Below are 18,093 nucleotides of genomic sequence, written 5' to 3' on the forward strand. Positions count from 1 at the left end.
TTAAGAGATTTAGGGCTGAGGAGATAGCTCAGTGGAATAAGTGCTTGCCTGGCAAGTACAAGGTCCTGAGTTTGATCCTGGGTACCACCAAACAAAGAGAGAGAGAGAGAGAGAGAGAGAGAGAGAGAGAGAGAGAGATTTAAGGTCTCCTATTTCCTTCCTTCCCTAACAAATAAATTGTAGCAATAACAATACCTAAGGTCACTGATCCGTCTTGGTTATGCCTTTCCTCCAGTCACCTTCACAGATAGATACTTCACAGTCTTCATTTTTGAAAAGGAAATCTAATCTCGAGGTGACTATGACCCTTGCCCAAGTAGCCCAGTCTGTACATGGGAAAAGAACTTCACCTGGGTGGAGTAAATCCAGAATCTGGATGCTTGGGCGCCCGGGACCTCTGCTCATACAGGCAGGGACATAGCGCACATAGCAGCGCTCCAGAAGGCTTTGCCTAATGACGAATGAGTCATCCTCAATAGTCCTTATGGCTCCTCAATCTCTTAGCACCTCTCACTTACGGTGTTACCATATTTTTCAAGCTGACCTTTCTACCTCCCTTTTCTCCTTTTTCCACCCCAGCTTTGCCATTGCGAAAGGACTTACTTTTTCAACAGGAAGTTCCCATTGTATCACTGCCTTGATTAACTCTCTCAGCGGCTCCCCAGTCCCCACAACAAGAAGCCTGAATTCCTCAGCGGGGCTCTCCAGGCACCTTCCAATCCAGTCTCACTCCCTTTCTCAGACTCACTTCTGGCCACCTCTTCCCATCTCTCTCAGCCAAGCTAAAGTAACTACTGTGGCTTCTTCAATAGACAACACACCAACTACTGTAATCCCCTGCAGCTGTGGCCTGCCTAAGAAATGCCCCCTCCTCATCCATTTCACGTTTCTGTTCAGATGCATAGTGGTTCAGAGCGTGGGCTCTGTGGTCAGACTGGATCCTCCTCCTGCTGACCAGGTAAGCTGGCACATACAGTATCATCTTACAATCCCTCATCGCCTCACCCATAAATGGACACCAAGACCATCCTCACTGGGTAGGGACATAAATAGCCACAAAACTATTCTTGACTTCTGATTGTCCCACTGAGACTCCCATTTTTCATGTATATGTAATAACTCTGTTCCATGGAATTCGAATTACTGGATTATACACTTTTTTCCTCCAAGGCTTTGCAACCTGTTGCTATTTGTACTAGATTATTCTTTGTGTGGGGGGGAGGGACTACAGTGTAGTGTAATATGTTTACTTTTTCACTTCAATAATTTTATTGAGAAAGAAGTAGCAATGAGATAGTTTGAAAACAGGTTAGTAGTACAGTTACAATAATTAATACCTTGCATATTGTTGTCTTTTGTAATATGTTTAGAAGCATCCCTGGCCTCTGTCCACTAGATATCTGCAGTGCCTCCCCAGTGTGACATCTCTCCAGACACTGCCAAATGTCCTCTGGAGGAAATCATTAGTGGCCGCCCCAACCCTATTAAGAACTACTCTTTGAAACTCTGAGCTACTTGAACAACACTAACAAGAGCTGTGATGGAAGTAGCCATGGTTATCTGTCCTGAGTAGTCACAGGGTGCCAAGGGTAGTCCAAAGCCTTGCCCAAGAATTTTGTATTTAATTCTCCTACTCCTTAGGGGCAGGGGATTTTGCATTTATTGGTAATGAAGCTGTAACACAAAGAGATTAATAAATAACTTGCTCAAGATGAGTTATATTAGTGCAGCGGCTGGGATTGATTCCTAGTGTGCTGTGCCGACTCCACCCCTGGGGCGCGCTGAAATGGTGATTGAGACTGGATGTGGTGGCACATGCCTGTAATCCCAGCACTTGGGAAGCTGAGAACAGGAGAATCACCATGAGTCTGATCTACATAATGAGACCCTGTAGACCCTGTGGACCCTGTACTAAAATACATTTTTTAAAAAGATGAGTTTTGTTTCCATCCTGTCTATCCCTGGAAACCCAAACACTGTCTGATACAACAGGAGTCCAATTGACCTTCAAATAAAGAGTACATGAATCAATGAATGAATGAATGTTATGAATTAATTAATTAATTAAAAGATGGATAATTGAGACACTTTCCAGCATAACAGGGGACAATGAATCACTGGCCTCTTCTGGAGTTCCTATGAAATGATTAAATTTGTCAGATAAGCATCTCTGCCCAGCTATGGCTCTTCTGAACTTTCCAGGCACTCTGTGAAGCCATGCTGTTCTGGATAGTCTTTTTAATTATGATTAATATGAGTCCCACCTTCTAATTTACCATTATGCTTGATTCAATTGATCCAGTCAAGATACAGTTCCTAATAAATAGCACTGATCTAATTTTCTGGAAACTGGTCACTCCTTTCAGACTTTGCTGGGATACAGCAATACTATGTGTCCAGCCAGGCATGGTGTGGCATGTCTGTTGTCCCAGCACTGGGGAGTCTGAAGCAGGACACTTGTGAATTCAAGGCCAACCTGAGCTATATAATGTGTTCGTGGCCACACTGAACTACATGTGTGACACTGACCCAACCCACATGCGTCACAAAACTGTTTTCCAATTTTCATCCATTGCACACTGAAACCTTGTCAAATATAAAGGCAAACCATATTCAAACACTGTGTCTCTTTGAAGCACTGCACTCAATGCTGCTCAGAGGCATACGGTGTGAGAGTGCTCCCTGGCCCGTAAGTGCAGTCATTTTCATTCCTACAAAGATCAATGAAGCAAAGGACAAAAACATAATGATTTCACTCTTGATTGAAACAGAAGCCGCAATTAAACCTTCTTAACCTACGTTGTGGGAAAGATTACAAATAAACCTAAGTATAAATCCTGAGATCACTGTAGGGGGACAGCTAAAGTACCCCAGTGCTAATAAATGCTCAATGAGTGTAAGGAGAAGAAATAGGGCCAAGTGGGAAGTTCCTTCCTCTTAGGGAGCAAGGAACTCTAATGTTTCACTACTAAAATTCTTAAGTATAAAGCAAATCTTTAAAAGAGAATTGAGGACTGCAGAAATAGCTCAGAAGTCTAAGTGCCTACCTGGCAAGCACAAAGACCCAGGTATGGTCCCTGGTACCGCATAGTACCAGCCCCAGAACTGGGCATGGTGGTGCAGGCCTGTGATCCTAGACCTGGGGAGGCTGAGACAGAAGGATCACTACATGTCCAAGCTACATAACAATACCCTGTATCAAACAAATAAAAGATTTTGTTTTTAAAATTTTTCAAAAAGAAAATTGCAATTTTTATAGACAACAATCTACACAAAGTCTTTGTAGCCACTTATCTTGAGTCCCAGCTTGGCCGTTTTAGTTAGAAAACTCACTCTCATTTAGTATCTATTTTCTCATCTAAGTGAGGATAACAAATGCAACTTAGAGTACTGTTGGAAAGATTAAGATCATGAGTATACAGTGCCTTATAAAGGGTTGATTCTTTTGTTGATATAAAATTGTTTCAAGTGTACACGGATGTGTGTTCATACACATACACACATTCCTCATTTTACTGAGAAATCTTTAAGGTCAAAATGAGGGACAAATATTCAATGCAATTTCCATCAAAATATCATTATCATTCATTGCAGAATTAGAGAAAACAACCCCAAAATTCAGATAGAAAGAACCCCAAATACTCAAAGCAATACTGAACAAAAAGAGTAAAACTGGAAGTACCAAAACACCTAATTCAAAAATATACCACAAAGCCAAAGTAAAAAAAAACAGTATGAAATTCTCATAAGAACAGACACACAAGGTAGTAAAACACAGTAGAGATTCCAAAAACAAATACCTGACCATAAAGCCAGGAAAGGTGGCAAAAACCTACATCAGAAAATAGACAACACTTCAATAAACAGTTCTGTCTGCATGCAGAAAATTGAAACTTGACCTCTGTCTCTCACCCCTTATGAAAAACAACTCAAGCTGGTTCAAAGATGTAAATGTGAGACTTAAAATGAAGAGAAACATCAAGATTTTTTGGGTGGAGCCCTAAAATCACAGGAAACAAAAGCAAAAATTAACAAATGGGATCATATCAAACTAAAAGAAGTTGATAAAGTGAAGAGCCAACCTACAGAACAGGAGAAAATATTTTCAAATTGCTCATATAGTAGATTAATACACAAAGAATTCAAATATAATTAACAAGAAAAAAAACCCTAGTTAACCCAATTTTAAAATGGGCAAATAACCTAAATAGGCACTTCTCAAAAAAGAAATACAATTGACCAACAAATATATTTCTAAAATGCTCAACATCATTAGCCATTAGAAAACTGTAAATCGAAACTATAGTCAAATACTAACACCCCAGTTAGAATGGCTATTATCAAAAAATAATAAGTGCTGGAGAAGATGTGGAGAAAAACAAACAAATTATTGAATAGAATATAAGTAGTCTGTATAGAGAACAATGTGGAAGTTCAGCAAAACCATAAAAATAGATCTGCTATGTAATTCAGCTCTGTCACTTTGGGGTATACATCCAAGGAAAATGAAATCAACATACCAAAATGTAGCTGCACGCCCATGTGTACTGTGGCACTACTCACAACAGTAGAGGTACACAGTCAGCCTAAGTGCACAAAGAAGATGTGGTGTGTGTGCACAACAGAGTCTTATGCAGCCATAAACAGGAGTGACGGCCTGCCACTTGGCAGGTACAGAAGGACGTTATGTTAGGTGGAATAAGCCAGACACAGAAAGACAAGTACTGCATAATGTTGCATTTTCTCTCTTATGTAGAAGCTGCAAAATAGTCAACTTAAAGTAAAATAGTGATTACTAGAAAATGAGAAGGGTGAGAGGAAGAAAAGGAAAGGGAGGTTGGATTGGATCACTTCACACTACATGCACATACAGAAATATCACAATGAACCTTGCTAATGTGCACCACTAATACTTTTTTAATGTATTTGGTACAGGGTCTCACTATGCAGTTCAGACTTGTAGTGATCCTCCTGTTTTCAGCCTCCACAGTGCTGGGATTATAGGCTTGCACCACCACACCCAGACTTGGTGGCTGTGTCATTGTGCCCTGGGGCAGGGCCAGCATGGCATGTGGTGCTGGGGATTAAACCCCAGTCCCTATGTTTGCATAAGCAGGCACTTAGTCTGCTGAGCTATCTCACCGGCCCTCCACTAACACGTGTTAATGAAACTTTTAAATCATTGAGAGTATAATGATGTTATGATTTAATTATAATGTGGGAGAATTTAAAGGAAAGGGAGGATTATCTCACTCATATGTGGAATTTTAAAATATCAAGCTCATAAAAACGGAAAGTAGGAAGGTGGTTACCAGGGAATAGGGTGAGCAGAGGAAGGGCAGGATAAGGAGAGGGAGTTTAAGGGAACCAAGTCATAACTAGACAAAATAGAGGATGTTTGGTGCTCTGTGGTACAGAAGCCTGACTACTGATAATGATCATGTTTTGCATATTATCAAAAAGCTTTAAAGAAGGATTTTTACTATTTCATCATTTGAAAGGTTTGAGAAAAGAGATATGTTTACACTGATTTAAACTTATATATGTATATGTGTATATATATGGTATCAAAATATCACAATTTTATGTATCCATGAAAAATAAGCAAATAAAAATAAATTTTAAATAAAACTGAGCAATCCAGGAAAGTGGGAAGACATGTCTCATGGTAGCACCACAGTTAGGGCCTCCATATACCCCCATGGCATCCATTCTAAACTTTGAGTCAAAGGATGGGCAGTAAAACATGTTGTGTTAATCAGCAAATGCAAGAATAAGCTCAGATACCTTGTGAAATCACTAATGTTGCTTGCTCCAAAAGCATTTCTGTATTGGGCAGTAGTCAAAGGCAAATCACTGCATTGGCTACATGTGGGTACAAAGATGAAGAAAACACACCCCTTTTCTCCACATCTCACTGTGTCCAAGGAAGGAAACCCCAGGGATGACAAAGATTTAGTTCAAAACATCTTCAGATTATTATTTGTATTGCAACTAAGTAAAAAGTTCCCCATTATATATCACATGTACAACTGCAATTATATTCTTACTTAAAACTATTCCAAGGGCCGGCGAGATAGGTCAGTGGACTAAGCACCAGCCCAGATTTAACATTTAAAAGGTTTTTAGATACAGTGATGTATGTCTCAAATCCTAGCAACTAGAAGGCAGAGAGAAGAGGAAAACAACAAATTCAAGGCCATCCTGGACAACATAGTGAATTCAAAGCTAGCCTGATCTACATAGCAAGACTCTGTCTCAAAAAACAAAACAAACAAACAAAAACACCTAATTGTCAAAGTGCTTTGAAACAGGATCACTCATTCACACAGGTCTTTGGCATTTGTACATTTCACTTTGAAACCAGTTTTCAGGAAAGCATCACAGAGGGAGCGGAAGGGTTGTTATAAAATCCCAAATGGAGGGACGGCCAGATAACTCAGCTGATTAAAGCGCCTATTCAGTCAGACGCAGGGACTGGGATTTGATCCCCAGCATGCTGTGCCAGCCCCACCCCTGGAGCATGCTGAGACCGCAATTGACAATGAGTGTGGTAGCACACGCCTACAATCCCAACGCTTGGGAGGCTGAAAACAGGAGGTTCACTACGAGTCTGATCTGTGTAGTGAGACCCTGTAGACCCTGTACTAAATACATAAAAAATAAATAAACAAACATAGGACATAGTTATAAAATCATATTTATTCCCATCGTGAGAAAATATAATTCTTGTTCCCCTGTAGTTACAATTGTTATAATTGATTCAAAACTATGATATCATAAAGGTGCCAGATCATAAGAAACATCACAATTCCTCTTCACATCAATGTAACTTCAAATAAACAAATAATAAGCCAGTCCAGGCTGCCACTCTCCACAATCCTGGGTAACAGAGCCCACAGAATTCACTGCTCATACCTCAGAATGACTTGGAGGAGCTGTCCTTTCCATCCCTCTGCCTTTCACACCTTGGAACCTTCAAAATGGTGAGACTCCCTTGCCTGCTTGGATGTCACTGCCTTCTACCACCTGCCATTCCTCATGGTCCAAGGTGTCCAACAGAGGACATCTAATTCAATCTCAGAAGCAGCTGACAGCCCTCCCTTCCAAGGCAGAGCCCTCCAAGGGAATCTCAAAGGTTTCTCTTCTCCACATGGGATTGGCTTCTCTCTCTAGCTTCCCAGACTCCTCAAGCCTCCTGTTCCAGTCTTGCCATCATAGCCCCTCAGAGGCCCAGAGCCCTCTGCTGCCACAGTCCACCTCTACAATTCCCGCCCACCCATCTCTGCCGGCTCTGCCTTGCTTCCTCAGGTTATACCCAGCTCCTCCACCTCCATGTCTTCATGAAGCTTTTCCACTAATACCCAGGGAGGTGTACTTGCATCAGTATAATGCCTGAGACCAAAAGTGTTCAGAAACAGCAAATTTGATGCCCTCATTATTTCATTTCCCATCGACCCACTAAAATATTTCAATCCACCAAAGTCTTCAAGTTTTTATAAGATCTCATCCTCACTGGATGTAGAAAGTTTAACACATCCTTATATGTTTAGAATTCTTCTTGCCTTTGGCTTATAGGGCATCCTCTGATCTCAGCATTTGCCAGAGAGTTGAGAATCAGGAAGTTCATCAGCATGTACCAAAAGACTTGAACTTGAAAATCAAAAGCCCCTTTTTCCTGCCACTGTTTCTGATTCACAGATCCAAGCCAACTGATACAGAGCACAACCTGGCCCTTTGTCTCTGTGTTAACCTCTCCCCCACATTGTCACATGCCTCACTTTTTGGCTTCTTTGAGGTCTCAGCTTAAATGTCACCTTCCACAAGAAGCCTTCCCTGACTACCAGGACCAACTGGATCAAAGGCAAAACTTGCCGACCCACCGAGACAAGCTCAATGTTATCACGCAGTGTGCAGCTGCCTCACTCCCCACTCACCTGGATCAGCGTCTCCAGTTCCTGGGGACTCACACAGATGTGGTCCCGCAGGAATTCTGCCTTCTCCAGGGCGATGGTGTTCTTCTGGCTGCTCTCAAAGGGCTGCTCGAGTGCCCGGAAGACGAGGCCACCCGTGACGAGGTAGACCACCACGACCACAAAGATGGCAACCACGGTCTTCCACTTCATGACAGTCTGCAGGCCCCCCTGGGAGGCACCTTCCATCCTGGCTACCACCGTGGCTCGAGAGGAAATGGAGAGGCGGGGAGCTGGAGGGTGCCCGTTAGTGGTACTCTTGGGCTGGCACACGGGTGGGGCTGCCGCAGGAACAGCCACTGAGGAACGAAGAGGGGAGAGGAGAAAAGAGAGTTTGTTTATAAAGACAAAGTGTAAAAGTCACCAGAGGTGTAGCAGAGGTGTCTCCTTCTGCCAGCTGTCACCAAGCCAGCACTTGGCAACGTCATCAGTTGCTAGGTACCAGGAGTCCTAATTTTAAAGTAAAAGTATTAATTGGGCTTGAAATGCTTCCATTTTTGTACAAAGGTCCAAACTAGAAAGCCATCTCTTTGTTATTTATGATTCATCTCCTCCCTTGGTTTCCTGATTTGAACAATGTGAAAGAAACACAACCAACACTTGAGAAACAGACACATTGTCCAACTTGGAGAAAGAGAAATAGGCCAAGGATTCCAGTACCTGAATGGAGAAGAGATAGACACTATCAACTTAAAAAGCCTATCTTGCCACAGAACAAAGGCAAAAAGAATGATCTTGCTATAAAGGACAAAACTCAAGACAGTAAAGAAGGATTGGCTTTCTATAAACTATCAGTAGTGAAGACAAAGACAGGCAACCATGATGAGGGGAGGAGACAAGAGTGAAGATTTATGTCAGGGAGCCCTCTTTCATGATCAAAATGAGAATAAAATTGATCCAAAAGGTATTTCCTAATAGAATAAGCTATGACTTCGATGCAATCACAGCTATTCTACTAGAATTTTTCTTCTATTGTCTTCCAATAAGAAGCCAAGGGAAATGAAATGTCCCCTGGTTTTCAAAACATGAAATTTTCTAAGGTCTCTTGTTCTCTTTAAGGGCAATTTCATTACCTTGGAAATAAATATGCTAAGCTGGCAGCTTTTCTGCAAAGGCACGAAGTTCAAGGCAGTGCCACATAGGTAATGCCGTCACACATGACAGAAATCTGTCTCAGGAAGCAGTGAGCAGTCCTCACACTTCGATTTCGATTTCCCTTTATTATTCTAATTCTTGCCCAGGTCTCTGGTGAGACTTGTGTAAATAACGTATTAGGAGATGACAAGCAGAATTATCTAAGGGAAACAAACAATGTCACATCACAGGGGACTAAACAGTCCAGTTTCTGACTTGGACAAATCAAAGAGTGGGAATATCAGTCCTTACTCCCAATCAATGATCCTGACAACATCTGGTGGGGTGGGGGGCATTAAGAAAAATCTAAGTCTGTTAACACCTGCCTTCCCCTAAATCTTCAAAACCAGATTTTTTATTTTTTTTTTCCAGCAGTGAGGATTGAACCTGGGGCCTCACACATGCAGGTCAAATATCTACTACTGAATGAGAGCCCTAACTTTTTTTATTTTGAGGCAGGATCTCATTAAGTTGCCCAGGCTGGGCTTAAAACTGTGCTCCTCTCGCATCAGCCCTGCCCACCCCCACCTTCAGTGACTGGGATGATCACACGTGGGCACCACCACACCTGGGACATCAGCATTTCACTACATAGTATTCTGTCTAATGAAGTCACTTAGTGCTAAATCTCCCTTAGACTTGACACACATACAAAATTCTCTGGGATGCTGAACTGACGATCTGTAAATCAGAATCACCCATTTCTTGTGGTAGGGGGCATAGGCTCTAAAGACAGACCCCAGCCTCATCCTCAGGACCTACATTACTGTGCATACCAAAATGAGCCCTGGGGATGCCCAGTGATTAAAGATTGTGACATGCAGGGCTGACTCTGGTTTGTGAGCAAGCCCAGTACAGTCAGAAGAGAATCAGAGGGAGGAGAGTGAAGGCAGGAGCACAAGCCAAGGGAGGGACATGTTCCCCCGAGAGGGTGGAAAAGTCGAGGGGACACAGTGTCCTCCTAGAGCCTCCAGAAGGAACCAGCCTTATGCATACTTTGGCCAAGTACAACTGATTTTGAACTTGTGACTTTCAGAGCCACATCATTTAATATTAGTGAATTTCTCATAGCAGTCACAGGAAATAGCAACCCCCCCCCCCCAGGTCTCCCTTCCTGGTGCTTGCTGTACCATCTTGCTAAAGAAGCCTGGTCCCTTACCCAGGGCTCTCACTAGGCTGCAGTCTTCCCCTCAGGGCAGGGACCACATCTCCCCTCCTCCTGGAGCTCCAGTGTCACGCACAGTGCCTGGCACACGAAGGGCAGATGAAGGATGGAAGGAAGGCACATCAGCCCAGCTACAGCACGCAGTCAGTGTGGATGGAAGCATCACCTTGACCCTCCAGCAAGGCTGAACAGCAGGTCTTCAAACACAGCAGCACTCCAATACCAGCACGACACCTTCCAGACGCTCTCTTGGCTAGGAACCTCATCTGTCTGTCAACTTCCCACATCTTCAGCTTTGGCCCCAGCCTGCTCCTCCAGGATGTCCTGCTGGCCCCTTCTTGTTAGACTCAGCCTGCCTGGCTTCCTCCCTGGTCTGTACACTTCTTTTATTTTTAATCATTTATTTGTTTGTTTATTTGGCACAGGGTCTCACTATGCAGCTCAGACTCATAGTGATACTCCTGTCTCAGCCTCCCCAGAACTGGGATAACAGGCGTGTGACACCATGCCTGGTTTTAGTGGCCGGCACAGTGGCACATCATGTGGTACTGAGGATCGGACCTGGGTCCTTGTGCTTGCCAGGCAGGTACTTAGAGTGCTGAGCTATCTCCCCAGCCCCTCTGTATACTTCTTAGAGTCAGCAAGCTCATCTTTCGTCACTGGGTCTACATTTCTCAGTGCAATGTCTAGCACACAGCAATGTTCATTTTCTGTTGTTGCTGATCCTTCCTGCAGACTGCATGGAGAAGCCTTGTGAGAATCACCACTAACCTAACCAATGAGCATTTACCCAACATTAATTACACATAAAGGCTGTGCTACTTGGGCATGGTTCAATCCCCAGCCCCACCCCCAGGGCACACTGAGAACGCGACTGAGACTTGGTGTGGTGGTGCGCACCTGTAATCCCAGCACTTAGGAGGCTGTAAACAGAAGAATCACTACAAGTCCAGTCTAGCCATGAGACCCTGAACACCCTGTAGACCTTTCCCTAAAACACAGGAAAAAAAAAAAGAACATGTGGCACTACTCCAGGTCACCTCATCCAGTGGCCAACTAGGGCCTGAGCCTGGAACCCAGCTGGAATGAAATACGTGTACTTTTCCAACCTGTGTCATGCATGGTTCAGTCTCGGATCCTTGAGGCTCCGTAGTATTGAGCTTGAGAAAGGCCATTTCGAGCCAGTGCCAATTTGCTAAGAGGCTGTTCAGGGCTTAAACAGAATCTACCAACTCCTAGAGTCTCCAAAACACTGGAGCTGAAACCAGAGCTTAGTCCCAAACTCACCAGTGACTGGGTGACCTTGAAACGGTCACTCAGCTTCTTAACAGCCACTTTTGTTAGCCCCTACAAGGTTCTCAGGAAAAGCAATTGAACTGCCCTGGCTTACTGATGGGGGCATATTTGTTGGTGTCCAGAATCCTGGCAGGGATCTCAGGAATTCAAAACCCTTTGTGCATTTGACCAAATCTAGGGTTGGTTGATTTAGCAAATAGAACTGCGGATTTTGATCACTGGGAAAGGACTTGGGCTATGCTTTTAGCTTTAGATAGATAAATTTCAAAAGGGTGTTCTAATTATTACATTTTCCCCTTGGAAACCAGAGTTGCTCTCACCCTATAACAAAATTGCCTGTGACTTGGGATGAGCCGCTGTGGATATCCATGCCTGGTACAAACAAGGAAGCAAAAGAGGACAGATGACCGTGGTGGTGCTGGCAGTGATGGCAGTAAAGATCATAGGACCCCCGTCCCATGCTGAGCACAGACCTGTGGCTGTCGCTCTGAGCAACATTCTGCTTACATCACTGCACCTGACCACACCAGAAGGCATTGTCACACTGTGTGTGGCCAAGTCCTCCTGGGAGCAGATGTCAAGAAGGGATTCCGCATACACTGGTTTTATTAGAGGAAATGCGTGTGCAAGAGGAAATGAGAGGGACTCGGGGGCTAGGAGAGCCACCAGTTTGCCCCCAGTGAAGGAACGAGGAGGAAGGATGAGTAAGCATCCTAGACCACCTGCAGTCTCAGGAGGGTTCAGCAAAGTTTCTAACATCAGCCATGCACAGAGTCCTGCTTCTCTCAGGAACAAGTGCAGAGGCATCTCGACATCTTCAGTCTCGGCCTATGGGAAATGCACCAGCCAGGCAAGCCCAGCAACAAGCATCCCAGCAGCCACTGTGGCTCTTGGTCACCTGTACTGCCTCCAAAGGGCACTCTGCAAGATCTGCTTATGGCTACTACAGAGTACACTACACCGGTAAAGAAATCGAAACCAACCCCAGTCAAACAGCCAAACCAAAGGCAAGCATCCAGGAGGTAATGGAGTCCGAAGCACAACTACCGTATTCTGACTTCGAAGTCAGTTCTCTCGTGGGGCACAGGAGCAAGGCCATCAGAAACAAAGTAATTTCTGGTAGAAGGCTGAAACACAACCTGAAAGGCACAAATGAGACTGACTAGGATGACCGAATTCTTTCCCACATAATGTATCGATAATGGGCAGGCCATGTAAATCGAGGGCCTGACCTACTCTAGAATACCAACAGAAATCCATGCCAGCAGAACAAAGGCTGAAGAGAGTTGGTAAGACAAGAAATGTCTCAACATAATACCCTTTAGTTAATGCTCACTGTAAAATGTTTCCTCAGGAAAGCTAACACATTTCATTTTTACCTCAGTGCGGGTACATATCAAGATATATGTGAACATCAGGGTTTTTTCATGATGAAATAAATTCTTAGTGATTTTATTTTACTCAGGTTCCTCATAGCCCATAGATTGTACTGTACCATTCATTCACATATTCAGTCCAGAAACATTGGCTGGTGCCTGGCATCATGTCTGGCCCCGGAAATAGATAGATGAGTACGACACATCTCTGCCTTCAGTTAGCAGGAGAACACACAAAAGCTTTGTGTCTGCCTGAACCTGTTTTAGCCTGGAAAAAATCTGAGGGAGGCAGTGATCCTTATCTTCTCGCCTCTACAGGGGAGGGAAGGTGAGCCCACGAGGTAACCTTGGTGTCCTCTGACAAACTGAGAAGCAGTGACGTGATGCTAGGACCCACCAGCAGACACCATCCCCGAGTGCCTCCACTTCTACCCTTGAAACAAATGGCACTCGAAGGTCGCAGTGTCTCTTGGAAACCTGAACCACAGCCAGCCCACAAGTGCCACTGTCACACAGCAACATGACGGTGCCTGTCCACCCAGGTAGAGTACAGTCATGGCAGCAGATGCACTGGCAGGAGGCAAAAAACAACTCCTCTCCCATTCTCCCCTAACCTCTCACCCCAGACCAGGTCTGAAATCCTTCCAGAGCCACCTTCCTCGATGTTTCAGAGTCTCCAAAAGCCCTAGTTTAAGGTTCGCTTGGGGTCCCCACAAGGCTTCCTCAGATGTGGGCAGACTCCAGGCTGGTGGGAAAGAGAGTGCGGTCAGAAAGAGGGCAGGAGAGAAAGAAGCAAACACCTTCCCACAGTTGGTAGAACAGAGCCTTGTGTATACCCTCTGATGTCAGACACCCAACAGCCAGGTCTTATTTTCCTGTTTGTGTGTAACAGCCATGTCCCTTAAGGGTGATCAGGCTAGTCCAGGGAGAGCAGTAATAAGGCTTGGTCTGCAGAGGATAGGTGAGTAAGCCCTGTTTCCAAGAAGTCACCCAGAGGAAGCTCTACCTTTGCCCACTGCCCTCACCCAAGCCCTCCAGCCTTTGCTTCCAGATGGAAGGGACCAAGGTCCATAAAATGTCCAGGACCCTAGAGAGCTGAGAAGACAGGAACAGCAGAAGCAGGGAGGAGAGATTAGGAACAGGCTGCCCCCTTGTCTCACACTTATCCCTTCCCTTCTTCTCTGTGAGAAATCTCATCTCACCTGAATCACAGGCACCACTTCCAGTCCTGAGGCCCTCAGATCCATCCTGCACATCCCAGCCACCTGGAGCTCTCTGGAGTGAATCTGATCACACTGGCCCAGGGGTTTTGACCTCTGAGGCACCAGGATTCAAGGTGCAGAGCCAGCTCCGTGGCTTGTTCTGACTCTCCCTTCCAGGACCTGGCACCTGCCTATCTCTGGGCCTCACCCAGGGCCCCACACCTACAAGCAACCTTTGCCCCACTCAAATCCAGGCCAGAGAGTCAGCTTGCTTCCCGATTCCTTTCTCCTCCTGATGCTATTGCTTTGACATCTCATGTGTTACACCTCCCAGAAGTCTTCCCTGAGTACCCAGCCCAGATCGATCACACGGCCCTCCTCCATATCATTAGTAGAATACCCTCAAGGAGAAGGCTCTTCATTGTGGCTTTGGGCCATTTCTGAGTTTCTCCATTCATGCATCCGTGAGTTTGCCTTAGGTCAGCATTTATGATACTCAGTTCACACAGCTGCCCCCAAGAAAGTTGGACTTCAATTAACCTGTGACGGGGAACCTTGTAAAGCCTTCACCGATGACAAACACCCCACTGCAGCACAGGAGCCACAGGTTCATCACCCCTGCTAGCAGCTACAGGCAGCCCTCCCACCACTATGATTTTCGCAGCGGTGGGCATTCAGAGTCAAAGCGTTAAAATCCTCAGAGGGCAAACAGGGTAAGGAGAGTGCTTCACGGTGCATTGTGTGGCTGCTGGAGAGGATCAGAAAGGAGGCAGAGCAGGAATTCAGTTCACTGTGCTCCCAACACTCACTTCTGTCAGAATACCCTGTTTTCCTCCTGAAGGATCAAAGGTTTGCTTTTATTCCTGCATGCAAAATATTTTTTAGGTTAAGAAAAAAAATCTACTGAGTCTCACAAATCCTTGCTGGTAAGTCCACTCCCTGATACCAGAAAGGCAAATGTTTGCTGCAGTCTGCCTTCTCAGGCTCCTTCTGAATCGGGCCAAAGTGTATCCACTTGGGCTTAAGGATGACAAAGACTGAGGGGCTCTCCTTGCCCTGCCACCCCTGCACACCCCACCTGGGGGAGCACAAAGGGCCTGGTTCACCTGGGGCCCAGGAGTGGTGAGCTAATGGTTTCCCTGATCTTCCCCAAGTCTCTTCTGGCATTCCTAAAGCACGGGTCCAGTCAGGGCTCTTCTTTAGCAGCAGGAAGGGTCCAGAAAAAGAGGCTCTGAAGACAGAGGATGGCAGGGAAGATGGAGGCTTCCCCTCCCCATGGTAAGAACCTTTCCAGCCCTTTCCAGCAAACATTAGGCAAAGCAGAAAACAAGCCTCTCTTGGGGTGCCCTTCCCTCCTACCCAGAAAGGTACAGAAATAGCAGCACTGTGGGGAAGATGCAGTACAATCAGGTCATGCATGCTGCTCCATGCCTGGTCCTGAGCAAGTACACAGCCAGCCTGACATGTCCCTGTCATCAGGAGCCAGAGCGGAACACGCGATACACACATAAATGCAACTAGCATGCCAATGCCATGCTAGACAGAGGGATGGGGTGCAGTGACATGAGGAGGAAGTGGCTGCACCAAGGAGGAGGTCAGAAAAGCCTTGCAAGAAGGGAACCCACTGACATAGAAAGAAGCTCAGTTATCTGCCAGGGGCAGGGGAAGGAAGAGACTAAGGTTGACTGCAAAGAGCAGACAACAAGCGCAGACAGCTGTGAATCAGCCTGGGCTGTTTGGGAAATTACCCCAGGTCTGTGGGTCATGCATAACTAGGTTTAAAGTCTCCTATTCTAATAAAGCTGGAGGTGCAGGCAGAAGAAACCATGGTGCATTTAGAAGTCTTATTAATGGGTGTAAGAAGCCACCAAGGTCAACAAAGGAGCCATGGAATCTGATTTGGGTTTAGCAGAATGACCCTGGCAGCAATGCTAAAGATACACTGGTTGTCTTAGTTCCTTTTCTCATTGCTGAGACAGAATACCTGACACCCAAAGTTAAGAAATGAAAGGTCTATTTAGCTCACAGTTTATAGAGGTTTTGGTCCATAATCAGCTGGCTCCAAGGCAGAGTGACAGGTGTCAGAGAGGAGAAAGTCCATCGGCAGGCAGAAGGAAGCAGAGCACCAAAGGCTGACCACAGCTCCTTCCATCCCTTATATCTTATGCGGATGGCTCAGGGCAGGCAGCACTCACGCCCTTAATCCCAGTGTCCTTGATCCTAGCACAGCACTATGAATCAGTTCTAACACCACACACTCTAGATCCAGCCACCTCTGAAAAGGTCCCACCTATGACTGCACCCTGGAAGGCTGAGGCAAAAGGACACAAGTTCACGCCCAGCCTGGGCAATATGGGGAGATCTAATCTCAAAGCAAAAAAAAAAAAAATCACAAAGGCTGGGGATATAGTTGTCTGAAGGTCTTGGGTTCAATCCCCAGTACAGAAAACCAAAGTAAAACCCACAAGTCTTTATGATCATTGAGTGATAAGAATTGCTGGAGCGAGACAGTCCGGGTTGACCCACAAGTGTCTGACTTGTAACAGCATGGTGTTCTCCACAACAGAAAGTGCTGGAAGCTTGGGCTTATAGTCCCCTGGCTCATCCAGAGTGCTCTCCAGAGGATACCAAGTCCAGAGGACTGAGATTTGGGGCAGGGAAACGAGTGAAGAGTGTGTGAGGGGTATTGAAGCCACAGGAGTGGGTGACATGTCCACAGGGAGCAATAAAATGAGAAGGGTAAAAGACAGAGCTCAGCAACATTTAAGGACAAGGAAAGATGACAGGAAGCACACACAATGGAAAACCAGAAAGAGAACGGAAACAGAGGAGGTTCTGGATGTGGCTTACTAGGTGGCAGAGATGGGAGGTCTCATCTAAGTCTCTGTCCGGCACGAGCGACAGACCCTGGCTCCCAGGAGTTTCCAGTGAGCTTGATGAATCAATTTCTGCCATACAGTGTCACTTTGCTGCTTTCACTACTTTCTCTTTCTGTCTACCAGACACACCTCAAGAACTTCTAAAATATCTCCTTTTCCCTGGGGCCAAGTGTCTTAAATCCAGTTTTAAATCCTATTGGCATGACAGCTTGCTCCTCATAGCTGCTGGGATATCTTTGTTTCTCTGTTGAAATAAATTTCCCCACCCACCCACCCACCCACCCAGGCTCCAAGAGCCCAGACCAGTCTACTCCTGTGTGTGCCAAGTTGGTCAGGACAGTACAGACTCCTCCACAGCAATTCCCGGACACAGGTTGCCTACCTCCCAGTTTTCCCAGCAGCCCCAAGAATAGATGGGCCCATTTGTCCTGACTCCACAGTCAAGGCCTTGGGGTGCACAGCTATTGCTGGGACTCTGACTTCTTCCAAATTCCTCCTGAATAACACATTTACCTCTCCCCTAAGTTTTTCCTCTACAATTTAAATGAACTAGAGCATTTTTAGAGGGAAATATCTTCTTTTTTTTCTCCCTTTGGGATTAAAAATAATATAAGCAGTTGCAGTTTCTAAAATATCTCCATTTCCCTGGGGCCAAGTGTCTTCCAATTTTAAATCCTATTGGCAGGGCCGCTCCTTCGAGACAGAAGCCTGCCTTTCCCAGGTGCCTTGTGGAAAGCTGTTCCCACTCCTCACCAGGCTCCCAGGGGGATCCCCTCTCACCCCAGCTTCTTGGGGCAGCCAGAAAACCCTCTAAAATCTCACCTTGATCCTGTTGAAACCCCACAGTTGCCCCACAGCACGTTCTTTTTTCTCAATAACTTTATTGAAAAACAAGCAGTAATGAGACAGTTTCAAATCTAATTAGTAGGACAGTTTCAATAATTAATACATTGCATATTGTTGTCTTAGTGGCTACTCATTGTACAAGATGCAGACATGATATCCTGTCCACAAACACAATTAGAACAAATCTTTCTATTCACTGAATTAAGAGAATGTAGCTGTATA

The 18,093-nt window shown here is 45.3% G+C and overlaps 1 protein-coding gene across 2 annotated transcripts in view; it reads right to left on the bottom strand.

The window, feature by feature from the left end:
- Kcnk10 (potassium two pore domain channel subfamily K member 10) overlaps nt 1-18,093 on the bottom strand; it is a 126,865-nt gene that overhangs the window by 58,944 nt on the left and 49,828 nt on the right. The window contains exons 1-2 of one of the 2 annotated variants that reach the window (XM_004635112.1): nt 14,147-14,202; nt 7,938-8,272 (exon numbers count right to left, since the gene is read on the bottom strand). In XM_004635112.1, coding sequence (XP_004635169.1) covers nt 7,938-8,162 — 225 coding nt within the window. In that variant the 5' untranslated portion in view covers nt 8,163-8,272; nt 14,147-14,202. Of the gene's footprint in view, nt 1-7,937; nt 8,273-14,146; nt 14,203-18,093 lie in introns of those variants that run through there. The other variant, XM_004635111.1, reaches the window with a different exon arrangement.

The sequence above is a fragment of the Octodon degus genome, unplaced genomic scaffold (genome assembly GCF_000260255.1).
Source record: "Octodon degus isolate 3935 unplaced genomic scaffold, OctDeg1.0 scaffold00070, whole genome shotgun sequence".
NCBI classification, from domain to species: Eukaryota; Metazoa; Chordata; class Mammalia; order Rodentia; family Octodontidae; genus Octodon; species Octodon degus.